Source organism: Populus nigra, chromosome 3 (genome assembly GCF_951802175.1).
Source record: "Populus nigra chromosome 3, ddPopNigr1.1, whole genome shotgun sequence".
Classification (NCBI taxonomy): Eukaryota; Viridiplantae; Streptophyta; class Magnoliopsida; order Malpighiales; family Salicaceae; genus Populus; species Populus nigra.
In genome coordinates this window covers 20,052,503-20,070,445 of record NC_084854.1, presented here as the reverse complement: position 1 = coordinate 20,070,445, position 17,943 = coordinate 20,052,503, and the positions used below count along the sequence as shown (strand labels likewise).

General features: G+C 33.6%; 1 protein-coding gene across 3 annotated transcripts; it reads left to right on the top strand.

The window, feature by feature from the left end:
- The first annotated feature begins 653 nt into the window (after window positions 1-653).
- On the top strand, window positions 654-5,730 carry LOC133690341 (uracil phosphoribosyltransferase). 3 transcript variants are annotated; one of them, XM_062110596.1, is made up of 13 exons: window positions 654-917; window positions 1,015-1,113; window positions 1,187-1,265; window positions 1,345-1,403; window positions 1,665-1,742; window positions 1,932-2,013; window positions 2,399-2,447; window positions 2,708-2,769; window positions 3,397-3,464; window positions 4,373-4,428; window positions 4,519-4,566; window positions 4,654-4,724; window positions 5,454-5,730. In XM_062110596.1, exons 1-12 carry the CDS (start codon window positions 753-755, stop codon window positions 4,703-4,705), a joined length of 897 nt encoding a protein of 298 aa, XP_061966580.1. In that variant the 5' UTR covers window positions 654-752; the 3' UTR covers window positions 4,706-4,724; window positions 5,454-5,730. The 3 variants fall into 3 exon arrangements, with proteins under 3 accessions (XP_061966580.1, XP_061966579.1, XP_061966578.1); XM_062110595.1 differs by lacking the exon at window positions 5,454-5,730 and adding an exon at window positions 4,793-4,927; XM_062110594.1 differs by lacking the exon at window positions 5,454-5,730 and having other exon boundaries at window positions 4,654-4,927.
- The last annotated feature ends 12,213 nt before the right edge of the window (window positions 5,731-17,943 follow it).

Sequence of the window (17,943 nt, the reverse complement as noted above, 5' to 3'; positions counted from 1 at the left end):
TTGGGATATTCGGATAGGTGAAGTGGTTTTTATTTAAAAATATATTAAAATAATATTTTTTTATTTTTTAAAATTTATTTTAAATATTAATATATCAAAATAATTTAAAAATATTAATTTTAAACAAGAAATATTTTTAAATTTTAGATAAATAGCGTTTTCACCGCACTGCTAAACGCCTCCTATTTCAACAAAATCCATTCCTTATTATATTTAATCCCATTAAAAATTGTTTGCAGTTGAAATAAACTATCTTTTTAATTAAGTATTATCTCTTTTTAGAAAGTTATTGATTTCTTTTTTTTGTTAAACTTTTAAAGTCTTATTTATGTAATAGTTGAATTTGATAAAAAGCTGCCTAGGAATTTTTTAGCAACATAATTACATTGAACTCTTATTGCAGCCCATACTCCTGGATTAGCTTCTTTATTTTTGTATTAATAATTAAAAACTGGTTTCTCCTACTTGTTTATACTACTAGTACGCGGGATCTTGACCAGTGGAATCCGACAATAACCGGAAGTAATTGGAATCAAAGGCCAAAAGTTATGGCATGATTTTTTATTTTATTTTATTTTATTTTATTTTATTTTTAATAGGAGACTCCACAGATAATGGATTAGCCCAATAGGCTATAAGATCCAATGTACCCGCCCACCCCATTGAAACCAGAAGTCCCAATTCTATCCGAAAAGAATAAAACTGCGTAGGAATCTTGAGCTTGAGATCGAACGAAATCCATCTTGGGATGCATGGCGTGCCGCGTTAGTAATATCAACTGTCTCCGGGCATACCCTCCTTCTACGCCGCGTTTCTCGCCCAAATGTCATCACCAAAGCCCTAACTCTCCTCCTCTCCTACTTAATAATCATTCCTTTCCCCCTCCTCCCACCCTCAAACCCCATCTTCCAAAACAGGTAATTACTAAATATGTACTTTCTTTTTTATTATTTTCAATAAATATTATTACTAATGGAGAATATTGCCCGGCTGTCTCTGTCTTTCACTTACCAGATGATGTCGTGCTCCGTTGCTCTTCGGCGCAGCTTTGTTACTGTGAAGTCTCACATGGCCACTGCCGAGGAGAAGTCCATTTCTGAGGACCGCATGCTTGTCAGTCCCTATTTCTTGATCTCTGTTAACTCCATTTATTTTACTGTCTTGTTAAAATTAGTATTTTTTTCAGGTATTTGTGCCTCCACATCCATTGATAAAGCACTGGGTTTCCGTTTTGAGAAATGAACAAACTCCTTCCCCGATTTTCAGTTAGTTTGGACTCAGTCCCTTTTTTATATTAATTTATTTTCTGTATTTTTTTTTATTTTTTTTATCTTTTTGTTGCAGGGAATGCTATGGCTGAGTTAGGCAGGATACTTATGTATGAAGCTTCAAGGGACTGGCTGGTTAGTTTCTTTAATTTCACTATGTTTCCTCTCTTTGAATGTCCGTTATAATTTTTTGACAAATGTGGATCTGGGGTTTAGAAAAAAATATCAAGAACTTCTGATAAATGGGAATTTTGGATTTGTCAAGAACTTAAGAATCTCTATTGTGCATTGTTGATTGTTTTTTTAAGCATTTCATGAGAGAAATTTTTATTCTTAATGAGTTGTTTTTAATGGTTTCATGTTTTCTGACTTGATTTTCTGTTTTGTTGCTGCTAGCCTATGGTCACTGGAGAGATTCAGTCACCAATGGGAGTTGCATCTGTTGAATTTATTGATCCAAGAGAGCCTGTGGCAGTGAGTTAATAATTGCAGAATTTCAATGGTGTTTTCCTTTATTGTTGCTACACTGCTATTGACTTTGTCAATCAATTATTGTTTCTATGTTTAGTATTTGTTTCTGTGGTACGGTGGTAATGAAAGTGTTATGATCTAATTGAATGCTGCTAGCTGGGTGATGAGTTAATGTTTTCTTCTGTTTTGAAGATTATTCCAATCTTGCGAGCTGGTCTTGCTCTTGCAGAACATGCATCATCAATTCTGCCAGCAACCAAAACATACCATCTAGGTACGTTCACATATGCTAAATATGAGAGCAAAGATGGGGCAAAGTGTCCCCCCCTTCCCTTTCTTTTGAGATGTCATTACAGTCATGATAACAATGATAAGATTCCTTATAATTGTCCCTCTAGATTTGGGATTAAATCCAGTCCATGCCTGCAATGGGCTGTAGGTCTACCACCTATTTTCTGGGGCTGAGCTATTTAAAAGAAACTGCAAAAAATGATAGTCATTCTAAAACAGTTTGCATCAAACTAAGTAGCTTTCAAATTTTACTTTTCCATTTGCCCTAGAGAATGAGAGATCTATGATTGTCTATTGTTGTGGATTGACAACATTGTTGGTTTAAGAATTGTAACTGTCTTGTTCTTTTGTTTGTTCTCTTGCAATAGGGATAAGTAGAGATGAAGAGACACTTCAACCAACAATATATCTGAATAAGTAAGAGTTTTCTGTCTGAGAAATAAGGAAATTTTTATCATACCCTCCGTTTGCATTATGTGATTCTGTCATCTATTAATTTCAAATACTGATGAATTGGAATCTTCTCATTTCTTTTTATTAATGTGTACTTCCAGTGCACCGGATCTTCTTTTATTTCCTGTTTGTTTGTCTGGTTTAATTCTTTTACTGTATTTCATCTTAGAATTCATTTTCAGACCCTCATGTTTATTATTCACATTTTTCAACTCTGTCAATAGGTTGCCTGACACATTCCCTGAAGGGTCTCGAGTACTTGTGGTCGATCCTATGCTGGCAACAGGTACTGATCTACTCTGATAAATAGGAATGCTGGCAACACTGTGATAAAGTTCGAATTCATCAACGAAAAGTTTTCTGTTGTCTTTCTTTAATGTTGCAACATGAAACAACAAACCTTCCAGTAGTGCAGGACCATAATACTGGTCATATAAAGCAAGTAGGATTTGCATAAGCAGTCTGACATTTCTACTGCAAGCTTGCAGTCTAACCATTATTGCTTCATTGAAGGACAATAGAAATAAAATACGAAGTTATTCCTTCATCTTTCTAAGATATACAAATTTCTAATAAACAGATTAGGTGAAATATTTAGCCATTATCCAGTATATTATTCATCAGTTATATATATATATATATATATATATATTAATCTTTCATTGCTTAGCTGGATGAGAAGAAGAAACTCTTGATGACTGAATTTATCAATTTTCTTATGAAAATATTTCCAATCCTCTCCCTCTTTCCCCTGCCCACCACCACCAAAAAAATGCTCCATGTGATGTGTAATTTCTTGTGCATATTTTTGCATTTATTACTACCACAAAATGTTGCATCTTTTAAGAAAGTTACTTTCCTCAATGGTGGCCTGTAACTATTCCTGATTTTGAGGCATTTTTCTTGATTCCAGGGGGGACGATAGTGGTGTCGCTTCAACTTATTAAGGAGCGTGGGGTTGAAAACCAGCAGATCAAAGTGGTAAATAATTCAATCAGAGATCCTGGATTTTTTTTATCAAGTTTGGCACACTTTTATTCTTCGGAAGTAAATTGGGAGGACAGGTTTTGATATATGCAGTTGCTTACATGTTATATTTCTTGATTTTTTGTTTGAATGTTTAGTGAATAGTGATTTGCTTTTCTCAAGATCTATTGCCACATCTTGTGTTAAAATAAGATTGCAAATTCTTGTCCAATGGTTTCTCTTGCTTATATGTTCCAAGAAAGAGTTTTGAAGGCCTGGAAACAATAGCTTTAGGATTGGGAATGACAAAAAAATGATCATGCAGAATTAAAGATAAAATCTCATATAGTATGTAAATGATAGGAAAAGATTCATATCATATAACTCTGTGTTGAGCTATTATATTTAAATGCTTGTTGAAGGATTGTCATTAGTTGTTAATTGTTCTGTTATATGGACAAAAGTGAGAGCTGGGGGGAGGTAAAAAGGATGAGGACATGACACCGAGATTCGTGAGCTATATATCTGACTCAATGAGCTTGTTAATATCTACTTCCTTTTCTGTGCACTTCAGACAATCACATGTGTATCTTTGCTTGCTTTGTATTTTTGAGTGAATATTATTAGGTGTCATAGGGTTGCCAAATGCAATTACAGCATTCCATGAAAATGCAACAAGTTCTAATATTATTTTCATTTTTCTCATCTTATTTGGGCTTTGCTTTTACTGCTTAGAAGAAAATCTGCTTCAAGATAAAATGCTAGTTGTTCAGCAGTTTAAGGTGTGATGCATAGTGGGTGATTTGGGTTATTGATAATTGTTTGTAGAATATTGGAAGTCTGGTCTTTTAGTCTCTGTTCAAGTGTGTGTGTGTGTAAACTTCAGTGAGTAGATTGCTGAAGGAAAAACTGCTGTATGACAGATATCTGCTGTAGCTGCTCCTCCAGCCCTTCAAAAGCTCAGTGAGAAATTCCCGGGGTAGTAATATCCTCAAATGATTTTTTGCAAGTAAATATGGATGAAACATTTGTGAGGCATTTACCGTTTCCTTATTTGGTGATTTTCCAGGCTTCATGTTTACACTGGAATCATAGACCCCACTGTTAACGACAAAGGGTAAGTACCTGTCACCATTATTATACCCAGCAAACAGTTAGAGGTGAAAATGTGTGTTTCACCCTTTTATTAATCTGTTCTTTTCAGGTTCATAGTTCCTGGACTTGGAGATGCAGGAGATCGCAGCTTCGGAACATGAAGTCCAAGTAGATTTTCATGTATGCCTCTAGCCTGTTCTTAATTGACTTGGCTTGCAATTTTGATTATCGAGTGTCACTTATTTCAGGACTTAAAAAGGCTTTCGTGAGTTTTTTGCAATGGTTCAGCTCATAGAAAGGGGGAAATTCAGAAATTGAGGAATTTTGTAAAAGAAAAGAAAATTGTATTTTAATTGGCAAAAAGTTTATTTGCTTGCTTGGCATACTGTGAAGCCACCAATCAAAGCATGCAGTAAAATCACATAGCTTGGATGATCATGCTTTTTATTGTCACTTCGACTTATAGAAAATGACTATTGACTTTTGAGTCCTGATTCAGAAGTTATTTTTTTATATATAAATAATTCATGACAAAATGAGTTAATTCAAAAGCATAAGCAGCTTGCAAGCTCGACATTTTAGTTGCAGAATCATTGATCAGTTACCGAATCCCATAAGTTTGAATTTCCTTAGTTTTTTCAATCGGATCACAGTTTTTCTTGCTTTAAATAATTTTTTTTAGTGTTTTTGACTTGTTTTGATGTTAAAAATTAATTTTTTAAAATATTATTTTGATGTATTTCTAAATAAAAAATACTTTAAAAAACAATTTCTATCATAATATCAAACACTGTAAACGCTATTCAATATATAATCATGATTATCATAAGTAAAATATTCGTTAATGCCAAGGATAATAAAAACCTTTTCCTAGAATGTTATTGCTCATTTTATTGAATTCTATGGCAGTTTGTTGTAGATGTTGATGGCTTCATGCAGCGATGGCAACTAAATCAACTGTGCCCCCTATATATATATATATATATATATATATATATATTTGATAATATCCCCGGTACCCTCATCCCATTTCCTATCATGCCTTTAATATGGGTTTCCCCAGTTGAATACATACGGGATTTTTTTATTTTTTATTTTTTATTTTTTATTTTTATGAGATGATCATTTGTAAGAAGTAATAAGTATGACAAAGATGATAGAGAACGTGAAAGTAGTTTCAGCTCCACCACTACCACCAGCTCCACCACTACCACCAGCTCCACGACCCTCTTCTATGGTGCCATAATCTTCATCAACACCTTTGATTTTGGCGCCATTTTCTTCAATTTGCTTGGACAGATCGACCTCTTTGCGGTTAAAACCTAGCTTGCAGAGACAAATCGACAAGAAAGCTGCTACAAATGCAGCCAAGAGGCCTCCATTACTGAAACTTGAGAAACAAGGAGTATCACTGCCTCTCTCTCTTTTATAGCCAAGTGATTGTCTAAGGTTTGCTGCCAGCTAGGTGGAGCGAGCGCTTTTAGTTACTCCGAAGAAAAAGAAAACAGCGAGTGTACGATTCCAGGCACAACAGGAGCAAGCCTTGGTCTGTTGATTTTCCTGAGCAGCTCGAAACTCTGAATTGATGGTAAGAACAGGAACCGCCATTTTAATTTCCCTAGTCCAACTTAAGATGACTAGCCCGATCTGCACATAATCGTTTTTAGTGAACAGATACATTCTATATTTCTGATCTAAACTACGTGCCAAAGACTTAGTCTTATGTTATATAATTAAAAACTAATTCGAAGTCCTTGTTTCCAAAATACAGGAAAAGAAACTAAGAAATCTCTTCCACGAAACGAGGATAGATTATTCTACCAAAACTATTGGCAAGACCTTGAACAAATAAAAAATCTGGATTATGGATAATCTAGTCATGGATTATGGATAATCATTACAGAAAAAACTAAATGGTGTGGGTAAAGATTTAGAGAGGGTCCAAACAATATTTTTCCCTACTTTGTTTTCTATATGCTCTGACATGAGAAAAAGATGAAAAGAAAGAACAAATTAGTCTTGAGGAATGTTAATTTTATGTAGCCATGGCCCTTTTGGTTTCTTGCTTGCCTTGGCTGCTTTCGATAAAAAACAAAAAAAAAAAAAACAATGATGCATCGTCTCAAATTCTCCAGATTCCAGCTATCATGTCGCCAAAAAAATCAAGGTTCTCTGTTTAGAAAACCTTTTTCAACTCATTTTTTTTAAAAAAAAAACACAGAAAAGATTTAAAAATATATAAGTGGAATCCCTCTAACTGAATGGAACATATTGGTATCAAGATTAACAATTTTGATGGTAATCATTATTGTCAAGAATGATTTTATTTCTTACACTGGAATCTAGTAAGTTCTTTTCTCTTCTTTTTTTTTAATTAACCGGGACTAAGATATAAAAAAATAAAAATTTGAATGAAAATTAAATACTATGAACCTGAATTATATTATTGGAAAGGATAAAAGAGGTTTTAGAAGGACCACGAACAATCAATAATAAAATGGGTTGATTAGAAAATAATTATGGACATATTGAATAGATTAAAATGAGTTCTTAAATTTTTTTAACTTCATGTATGTATGTTGTTATTTTAAAAATAGACCAAGATGAGATGTAAACCCTGGATAAGATCTATAAAATAATGAAGTAAATATTATATTAAGTAAATTGAATATTTACACTAGAAGGAAGATAATGGATTTTGAGAATTTGAAAAAAAATGGTTATGTGCTAATTTTAAAAATAAAAATACAAAAAATGGTTGAAAAATAAAAAAAATAAAAACACGGATAAAAATTAAATGAAATTCAAAATAGCCTAGCTTAAATTTGATATAAACAGATGATGAAATCTATAAAATATTACCCGGGAAACATAAAAGAGTGTAAAGAAAAGATATAGTGAGAATTAACAAAATTCATGTATGGGCGCGCGCGCGCGCATGCGTGTGCGTGTGTGTTGGGGCGGGGGGGCTCGACGGAAAAGTGTGTGATTGTGTTATAAACAATTAATCAATTATAATTAGAAAGATTAAGTGAAGATAAAGGAAGGAGTTAGAGAGAGGAAGTTAGGTTGGTGAAGAAAAAAGAAGAAAGCTTGGAGAAATCTTGACCGGTTAGCTTTCAGAGTGCGTATTATTGCCTGATAATGTGTTTTAAGCTTATTTGAACAAGTTATTAAGAAATTTAGTTGATGTTTTGATTGAATTTTAAATTTTTTAATTTAGAGTTCTTATGTGAAATTTAGTTGATGTTTTGATTGAATTCTAAAATTTTTAATTTAGAGTTCTTATGTGAAATTAGAGGTTTTGTGAAATGGCTATGAGATGATGTCGTTAGGATGAAATTACATTGAATTGACATAAGATAATGAGTAATTGAAGAAAGAAACTTGGTAATTTTGCATGCTATAAGGCCAACAAACTTTAAAGGAAATTGGGTAGATGGTTTGAAACTTGTAGAAATTGTATGTTTGAGTGAGAATTGATGTAAATATGATACTCTAGAATGAAATTTATGATTGTATTTAGTTGTGGTAGAATTTTCAACGCAATTTGGGTGAGGATTTTGTAAGATAAATGTGTAAAATTTTGTTTGATTTATGAAGGGTGTAATTAATGACTTGGATAAAAGTGATCCCTTTATCTGATGAGGACCATATATCTCATCCTGGATGTATTTGCAAACAATCAGACGTCTTTCTATTAGGCTCTAAGTAGCGCTAGAGAATTCTGGTATAGAAAGGCAAGATTAGTGGCTAACTTTTATCCCATAGTGGCAAGAGAAATCATGTCTAAAATGACCATTTAATACGAGAGCTTCACGTTAGCTAGAACAACTTTTAGAGGGATTGGTAGATCATTAGTGTCACTTTGCCCAACCTTCATTAGATAATGTAATTGTCTCCTCGTTGAGGGGACAACTTGTGTTTGAGAGGCTAGGACTAAGGGTGCCACTTCATGTGTTAAGACTTGTTACGCCTAATTTTTCCCTTTAATGGCTAGCACTACCTCAATAAAAATTTAAACCTAATTGAAGAGTTGTTGAAGTTTTGATGGAGAAACGTGCCAACAATGATAGGGAGGTTCGCGACACATCCCATCCCAGGTATATTTTGATAGTCTGCGATAGACTACTTCAAAAAGGTTAAGAACCAAACTTATAAAAGAGTTGATGATTTTTTTTTATCACTTTCTATAGACGACACCAAATAATGATGTTTCAAAATCCAATATGCCAAGGAATGATTTTTTTTCCCGCATTTGGAAAATAGGTAATCATATGTTTATGTCAATACCCCATTCATATTTGAGAAGAACTAGATGAAAAAGGGATTTTACAACCCCAAAAGAAAAATAAAAAAAGACAGAACACAGACCCTATTTAATATTATAATAATTCAATTATAAAAACAAAATCATATTGATCTTTAATGTCCAATTAACCATTTGCCATGTATAATAACACATTAATATGTATGAATAAACATATTATATGGTTCAATTCTAATTATTGGCTTTACGTGCAATTTTAAAATAATATTTCTAACACTTAAAAATATTAAATTTAAATCTAATATGATGATTTCCCAAACTTAATAAATTTTAAATAATATAGATTCTTTTATTGAAAAATATTTTTCAAAATTTCATAAAAAAATTAATCATATTAAAATTCTTATTAATATCCTAAACTATTTTAGGATCAATTAAATAAAAATATAAATAGGTTTAAAAACTCTTTTTAATTTAGAAAAAAATTATTTTTCTAAATATTATTTAATTAAACACTCTAATTAAATCTTAATCCTATTAGTATATTGCAAAACTCAAAATTATGAATTAAAAATTTTAATTAAATCCTAATACTATTAAGAAAATTAATTCTAAAATTAATTTAATTTAGTGTTTTAATTTTAATATAAAACCATTATTTTATATATGATAGGATAAATTTGTGATTTCAGCTTCAAATATACATAAATATAATTCGATAGAAGTTGTAGGGGTAAAAATATAATTTTACCCTTAAAAACCCAAAACAAAGCTCAGAGGCAAAATTATAATTCCCTTATTTTCTTTTACTTCCTATAGAAGCTACTGTCGTCGGTATGGGCTATCCACGCCGATGGCAGCCTTCAGCAATGTCTGCCTCTACTTGGAGCAGTGCGAGGCATAGCCCTTGTGTTGCGTGCAATCATGTGAGGTTCCTGCCTAGCGCTACATTACAGGGGCATCAACTTCTCCAACCTCCGGCGATCTGGCCTATGCGCGCAGTACAAGCCAATTACGCCAATAGTTCTAGCACCATCGCTGGTGAAGGTGCAGCCATAAACTTTTTTTTAATTAATCCAGCTAGATCTGGTTGGAACAGTGGTAAAAAAAATTACAGGGACATTTTTTTCTCCTCTCCCTTTCTGCACCGGCGGTGGGAGGTAACGTCGCCTGCAAAGTCAAGAAAACGCAACAAGCAGTGTTTTTTATTTTGTTTTCTCCTTCTCAGATCTGCTCCCGGTCTTCTTTCTTCCCCTTGGTTTTCTGTTCTTTCCTTCTTCAGGTGGCAGACCTGGCGCCTGAGGAAGGAGTGCTGGAGGCTGGAGGCCGGAGCTGCGGGTGCAGCCGTGAGTCGGGGAGGAGCTGTTTGAGAGAGAACCGGCTGAGGGAACGGGAAGGTCTGTGTGCAGAGTGGGCCGGTCTGGGTGGTTCTTTCCTCTGCCAACAAGATGGCAGAGATAAGAAAAACTTCATATATTTGTAATATCGTTTGATGAGCTTCGATTGATGTGCAATGAGATAAGAAAAACTTCGTTACTATAATAAGTGTGGTATTATAATGAAAAAAATCTATATACATTAAACAAATACCTGCTCTAAACAAATATATGGGCTAAAAAAGAAAATGGTGTTAAAAATTGAATTTTTTTTTTTTTAGATTTGAGGAAACCCTATCCCCGAAAAGTGTATTTTGTGGGCTCAGGTTAGCTAGTAAAACCCTGATTGTCTCAGGCCCTTACAAGAGGTGCATGCTCTGACTCGAGCTCGAGATATGCTGTGCAGATCTCAAACTCTCTACCATCACGTTACGCCCTCTTGGGACACAATAACTGAACTTATACAACAAATGATCACATTACATATAAGGAATCATCCTCAATCATGAATCCCGAACAAGAGAGAGTTGGTGTCATTGTGTCAACAACCCCCCACCTCCGGCTCCACCATCTCCACTGCCACCCCAACCTCCACCTCCACCACCCCCGCCTCCAAAATCATAGCCTCCCCCTCCCCCGCCTCCAAAATCACAGCCACCGCCTACTCCTCCAGTATCATGTGTCCAACCACCACCACCATCTTCTATCTCGCCGCCGCCACTGCCGCCGCCGTTGTCGTCGCCGTCCCCGCCGCCGCCGTCCCCGTCCCCGTCCCCGTCCCCGCCGCCGCCAACACCCCACCACCACCACCACCACCACCACCACCTAAGCCGCCACCAGTGCTGTTGAGCCTACCACCATCTGGTCGACTAAAAAAAACACATAACACAACTATAACAACAACTATAACAACTACTATAGCAATGATCTCCGGAGGTTTCATTTCTGGCGTTCTTTCCTTTCTCTTCTTTTATGTAGGTAAAATAATTAGTTATACACATATAGTTACGGCTCCTTTTATAGATTATAGTTGTGCATGGCAGAGAAGTCAGGCCATTCTTCTTTAGTTCATAAAAACAATGACGTGTCCAGATTAAACCCGCGGTTTGACAAGTCTTATCGTTTAATATGGATTTGTGATTAAACTACAATACTAAATATACCCCCTGATCTGTGGATTTGTGATTAAACTTGGAAAAAAACAACAATACTAGAAAAAGCCATACATGTGAATTTGTGATTAAGAAAATTCATTATGTTATTTTTTGACATATCAATGTGAGTGGTTGTCTTTTTTTTCTTATTTATGAGGATCCAATAGATGCATGCATCAAGTCTAGGGCTCCACAATCACTGTCAGTGACAGATAATTCCTCCAACTTGTTGCGTAAACTACTTTGGTTTTTCTTCATATATAGACATGGAAAGTCAGTGTTCTGAACAATTGATTTATTTATTTTTCATGGAATGAAGTGATTTGCCGATAGCTTCATCATCCACATGCACTTCTTTTTCTCCGTAGACTTGTGAAGTCGGTCAAGATTCCCATTATATTTCAACATCAAAATAATATATATATATATATATATATATATGCTGATTTATCATCCAAGATTTGAATCCTAAAAAATGATTTAAAAAAGAATTGTGAATATACAACTATTTATAATGTTATAAGATGAAAAATCTTTGTTTGAATTAATGATTGATGTTTTAAAAACAGTATGTTGAAAATGTTTATAAAACATCCATCTAATTAGTATTTTAAGTCCTGTTTATTTAAATTTTCATCTTAATTTTCCGGCTTTTTCACAATTGCCTTTTATTCTCTTCACTGACGACAACTTTATTAGTGGGAGAATATCATTAAATTTATATTTTTTTTTATTGCTGCTAAAAGCATATACATAACATGTGGAGGGAGGCTACAACCTTTGCTGACATGTTGCAGCTAAATTATCTTTTTTCCAGATGACATATTCATTCCTCCCTCATCTACCTGCCTTCCTTTTCTCAAGCAAGAAATTTCTCTGTGATTAATGAATTTTATCATATTCCATTGGACTAATTAGTGGGGGTTATGTATATATAAACGAGATTCAAACTCCAGATTTTCTTAGAAGATAGAAAATTATATCATCCGAGTTATAATTTATTAACAGATAATGACTTCTACCGTAAAGTTATAGCACCAACACCATAGCTATGGTTAATATTATTATCTATGTTGTAATAAGCTATAGAACCTAAATAAATTCATCATGTTATTCCTAACGTACTAAATCGATGAGAGTGATGAATTTTTAAAATCATCTCACGAGTTTCGATTGATGTTTAATGAGACAAAAAAATCAATTATAATTAGAAAGATTAAGTGAAGATAAAGGAAGGAGTTAGAGAGAGGAAGTTAGGTTGGTGAAGAAAAAAGAAGAAAGCTTGGAGAAATCTTGACCGGTTAGCTTTCGGAGTGCGTATTATTGCATGATAATGTGTTTTAAGCTTATTTGAACAAGTTATTAAGAAATTTAGTTGGTGTTTTGATTGAATTCTAAATTTTTTAATTTAGAGTTCTTATGTGAAATTAGAGGTTTTGTGAAATGGCTATGAGATGATGTCGTTAGGATGAAATTACATTGAATTGACATAAGATAATGAGTAATTGAAGAAAGAAACTTGGTAATTTTGCATGCTATAAGGCCAACAAACTTTAAAGGAAATTGGGTGGATGGTTTTAAACTTGTAGAAATTGTATGTTTGAGTGAGAATTGATGTAAATATGATACTCTAGAATGAAATTTATGATTGTATTTAGTTGTGGTAGAATTTTCAACGCAATTTGGGTGAGGATTTTGTAAGATAAATGTGTAAAATTTTGTTTGATTTATGAAGGGTGTAATTAATGACTTGGATAAAAGTGATCCCTTTATATGATGGGGACCATATATCTCATCCTTGATGTATTTGCAAACAATCAAACGTCTTTCTATTAGGCTCTAAGGAGCGGTGGAGAATTCTGGCATAGAAAGGCAAGATTGGTAGCTAACTTTTACCCCATAGTGGCACGAGAAATCATGTCTAAAATGACCACTTAATACGAGAGCTTCACGTTAGCTAGAACAACTTTTAGAAGGATTGGTAGATCATTAGTGTCACTTTGCCCAGCCTTCATTAGATAATGTAATTGTCTCCTCGTCGAGGGGACAACTTGTGTTTGAGAGGCTAGGACTAAAGGTGCCACTTCATGTGTTAAGACTTGTTAGGCCTAATTTTTCCCTTTAGTGGCTAGCACTACCTCAATAAAAATTTGAACCTAATTGAAGAGTTGTTGAAGTTTTGATGGAGAAACGTGCCAACAATGATAGGGAGGTTCGCGACACATCCCATCCCAGGTGTATTTTGATAGTCTACGATAGACTACTTCAAAAAGGTTAAGAACCAAACTTAGAAAAGAGTTGATTTTTTTTATCACTTTCTACAGACGACACCAAATAATGATGTTTCAAAATCCAATATGCCAATGAATGATTTTTTTTCCCCGCATTTGGATAATTGGTAATCATATGTTTATGTCAATACCCCATTCACATTTGAGAAGAACTAGATGAAAAAGGAATTTTACAACCCCAAAAGAAAAATAAAAAAAGACAGAACACATATCCTATTTAATATTATAATAATTCAATTATAAAAACAAAATCATATTGATCTTTAATGTCCAATTAACCATTTGCCATGCATAATAACACATTAATATGTATGAATAAACATATTATATGGTTCAATTCTAATTATTGGCTTTACGTGCAATTTTAAAATAATATTTTTAACACTTAAAAATATTAAATTTAAATCTAATATGATGATTTCCCAAACTTAATAAATTTTAAATAATATAGATTCTTTTATTGAAAGATATTTTTCAAAATTTCATAAAAAAATTAATCATATTAAAATTCTTATTAATATCCTAAACTATTTTAGGATCAATTAAATAAAAATATAAATAGGTTTAAAAACTCTTTTTAATTTAGAAAAAAAATTATTTTTCTAAATATTATTTAATTAAACACTCTAATTAAATCTTAATCCTATTAGTATATTACAAAACTCACAGAAAATTAGAGTGCTAACTTCTTCTTTTTTTTTGTGTGTTTTAGATGTTTATGTATTAGAGACTCACAGAAAATTAGAGGCATAACTTTCTATTTATAGAGAAACCTAAAAAAACCCTATAAATAATAAAATATCACTTTGCCCTTCAATAATATCACATATATTCTTTTATGCTAATTTTAAAAATTTATTCAATTAAGTCCTTACTTGATTGTTTCTAGGTCTAGAATTGTAATTCTCTGTATTAATTACGTTCTAATCTTTAATTTCTAAAACTCATTTACAATCAAATCATACTTGATTAATCATCCCATTTTAATTTCTGACTAATGGTTCTTATGTATGTGACTCATTAGATTCCCTAATAAGTTGACCCAAATATAAACCATAATCCTAAATAAAATAATATTAAAAAATTAAAAAAATAATAATTTATTATCAATTCAATAATTGATTGATTTATATTTGAAGATCAAGTACAATGTCTAGTAACTTGTCATGATCCTCCAAATATTAAGAAAGTCATACGTGACTTGACTTAGTGGTTTGACTAAGCATTTTCATAATCAGTTTCTCAGTATAATTATTATCTATTCATCAAAAATGTATTTATTTAGACAATATGTCTGCTTTGTTAAATCATATTAGTTCTCAACATTATAGTCATTTATTTTTTGAATAAGATTTCAATTTTTTTTTAAAAAAAACTCATTCTATATTAGCCAAGAATTTCACAATCAATACTGTTGTAATCCATTTTTGGATCCCCGCACAAGAAAAGAGAAAATACTAAAAAATTAAACAAATAAAAAACAATAAAAAATAAAAAATATAATAATAATATATCAAAAAAAAATATCAATGAAAAGAGGATGTCAGAGCGCCAAAACAAAATGATCAAAAATTGGCTGAGGAGGTTTGAAAATACAAATATTGAAATTTGACAGTATATCATTGACCGGTGAGAGCCCTATTGATTAAGAAAATTTTATTTGAGGAAGAAAAGTACAAAATCAAATGTTGGTGGACTCAATTAAATTTTATTGAAGGTTTAATTGAATTTATGGAGGGTTGATTGCAGAAAAAAATGTTTTTAAGTCAATTTGGGTTTGAATTGGAAGGAATTAAAGTTCTGGAGTCAAATTATAATTTTTGAGAGTTGATTTGGTCAAATCAAAGGCTTAATTACATAAATATTGAAGTTTGATGGCCAATCGGGGACTTAATTGAAGAAATCCGAGACCAAGGACCAAAATGCAAAACGCGTGCAAATTGAAGGATTGACTTGAAATCTGGCGCTTTGGCGCCAGTTTTCATTAAAATGAAATGACGCGTTTTGAGAAAAACGACGCTGTTTCTTACGTTTCAAAAAAAAAAGAGACGAAACGGTGCCGTTTTGAGGCGGCACTGTTTCTTCTTCTTCTTCCCCTGGACGTGCAGCAGGGGAAGAGAAGTTTTGTTTTCTTCCCCTTGTCTCTTCCTCTCCCTCCCACGTGCTTTGTTAGAACCAAAACTAGATGCCACTCGCCTCATGATGAGATGCCAGAACAGCCGTGCCCCGCAAGCGAAGCCTCCATTGGCCACCTCTGCCGGCACCGTGACAGAGCAGGCGACGTGCGCCCCATGCATAGGCATCGATGGGACGGGGCAGGGTCGACCCCACTCCCCCTACCCCTATAAATACCGCTCGAATGCAGAAGAGAAAAAAAAGGCAAAAAAAAGGAAGGAGAGATCGAGAGAGAGAGACCTGCAGTTTTGAGAGAGAAGGGACCGAAACTGTCGAAACTTAAAAACAACCGGGGATATCGACAGGGAGATCGAGAGAGATAGACGGGGAGAAGGAAGAAAAAAGGATAGAAGGAGCAAACCGGCGGGGGGGGGGGGGAGAAGACACAGACCGGTGTCTCTACACCGCGGAGAAGGAGCACCGCCGCTGTCTTCGGGCTTCGCAGTCACCGCCATCGCAACACCACCGAGAACAGTCACCAGCATCACCGTCAGTTCATCCATTTGAGATCCATCGCCTTAGGTAATTCTCTTCCCCCTCATACTCGTTTTAGGTAATTCTCTTCCCCCTCATACTCACTGGTCATTATTCACCTTCTTGCTTGCAGAACGTGCACTCTGCACGTTCTGTATGCAAGAAGAATAATTAGCCGGTCACTGTGCATGCGCACAGTAACCGACTAATTAATTAACTGGTTATTGTGCTCATGCACAGTAACCAGTCAGGGTTGTTGTGGGCTAGAACATCAGCCCAGCCCACGCGGCTGGGCTGAGTCCAGCCCTTTTTTCTACGGGCTGGAACGTCAGCCCAGCCCTGTTCTGGGCTGAGTCCAGCCCTGTTACCGCGGGCTGGAACATCAGCCCAGCCCACGCGGCTGGGCTGAGTCCAGCCCTGTGGCTGGGCCAATACAGGCCCAGCCCAGTTTATTTTTTTTGTTTATATATATAGTTGAAAATTATGATTTTTCCACGGATTTTTCTACGCCATTTTGACTAATATTGGTCTGTATTTTTATATCGTAAAGATACAAATCTGGTATTAAAAATACCCGGTTTTTTTAAAAAATATTTTTGTTTTCATGCACACGGCCAAGTCTCCCAAAGCTAAAAATCATATTGTATTTTTTATACAACAAAGAAAACTTTTAAAAAATATATATTATTTTAGCATGCATTTTGACTTTAATAACCAGTTTATTAAAGTAATGAAAACTTGGCCAATATTTCAAAAAAAATCAAAAAAATATTGGTCAATTTCATTTTCTTGTTTCTTGGGAAAATTAGTCAATAATCTTGCCAATTGACTAATATTGTCTTCTATGTTCCAAACTTAACGGTCAATTTCATTTTCTTGTTTCTTGGGGAATCATTTTATTACATGCTAATATCTGAGTTTTTTTTTATAAAAAAAAATAACACGCTGAGTAAAAAAATTGAAAACAAGTACAGCCAGGGAAAAGTTTTGGGATCTAGTACACTTTTAATTTTTATGCTATTGGAAGTAATGCAACCTCCAAAAAAATAAAATAGTGAAGTAAATATTTATAAGAAAGCTACTGGAAGTTAAAATTTAGTTGAATTTAGATATTTTATGTATAAATTTGATGAGAATAAATGATTATTCATGAGAATTTAGCCTGATGAAAACTTTTACTATGCTATGCTGAAATTCACTTCTCCTACCTTTTCTTGTGTCATTGATATTGATAAGTGAAATATATATATATATATATATATATATATATATATATATATATATATATATATATATATGTGTGTGTGTGTGTGTGTGTGTGTGTGTGTGTGTGTGTGTGTGTGTGTGTGTTTATTCCTTTTACACTATAATTTTTAATGTATTTTGAACTTATTTAAATTGATTGAAAGTTATTTTTATGAGTTTGACATATAGAAGAGACTTCATGAATTAATTATTAAAAGATAAGAAATTCTATATTTTATGTTTTGAACCTCGTTTCTTGTGACAGGTGTTTTGCCAAGTTAGTGTTTCATAATGAGAAGGTGAGCTTAATCTAAGTTGAAGTACACATGTCAAGCTTTCTAAGAAGATATTATGTGCAAAATTACGATCTCATTTGGACCTCGAATCAAACTTGCAAACTCGGGCCATAATCAT

Excerpts from the sequence above, each read along its gene's own strand:
- LOC133690341 (XM_062110596.1), top strand. The coding sequence starts at position 753 with ATGGCGTGCCGCGTTAGTAATATCAACTGTCTCCGGGCATACCCTCCT. Across the intron at positions 918-1,014 it reads AACCCCATCTTCCAAAACAG|ATGATGTCGTGCTCCGTTGC; the intron begins GTAATTACTAAA and ends TTCACTTACCAG. Across the intron at positions 2,448-2,707 it reads CCAACAATATATCTGAATAA|GTTGCCTGACACATTCCCTG; the intron begins GTAAGAGTTTTC and ends CTCTGTCAATAG.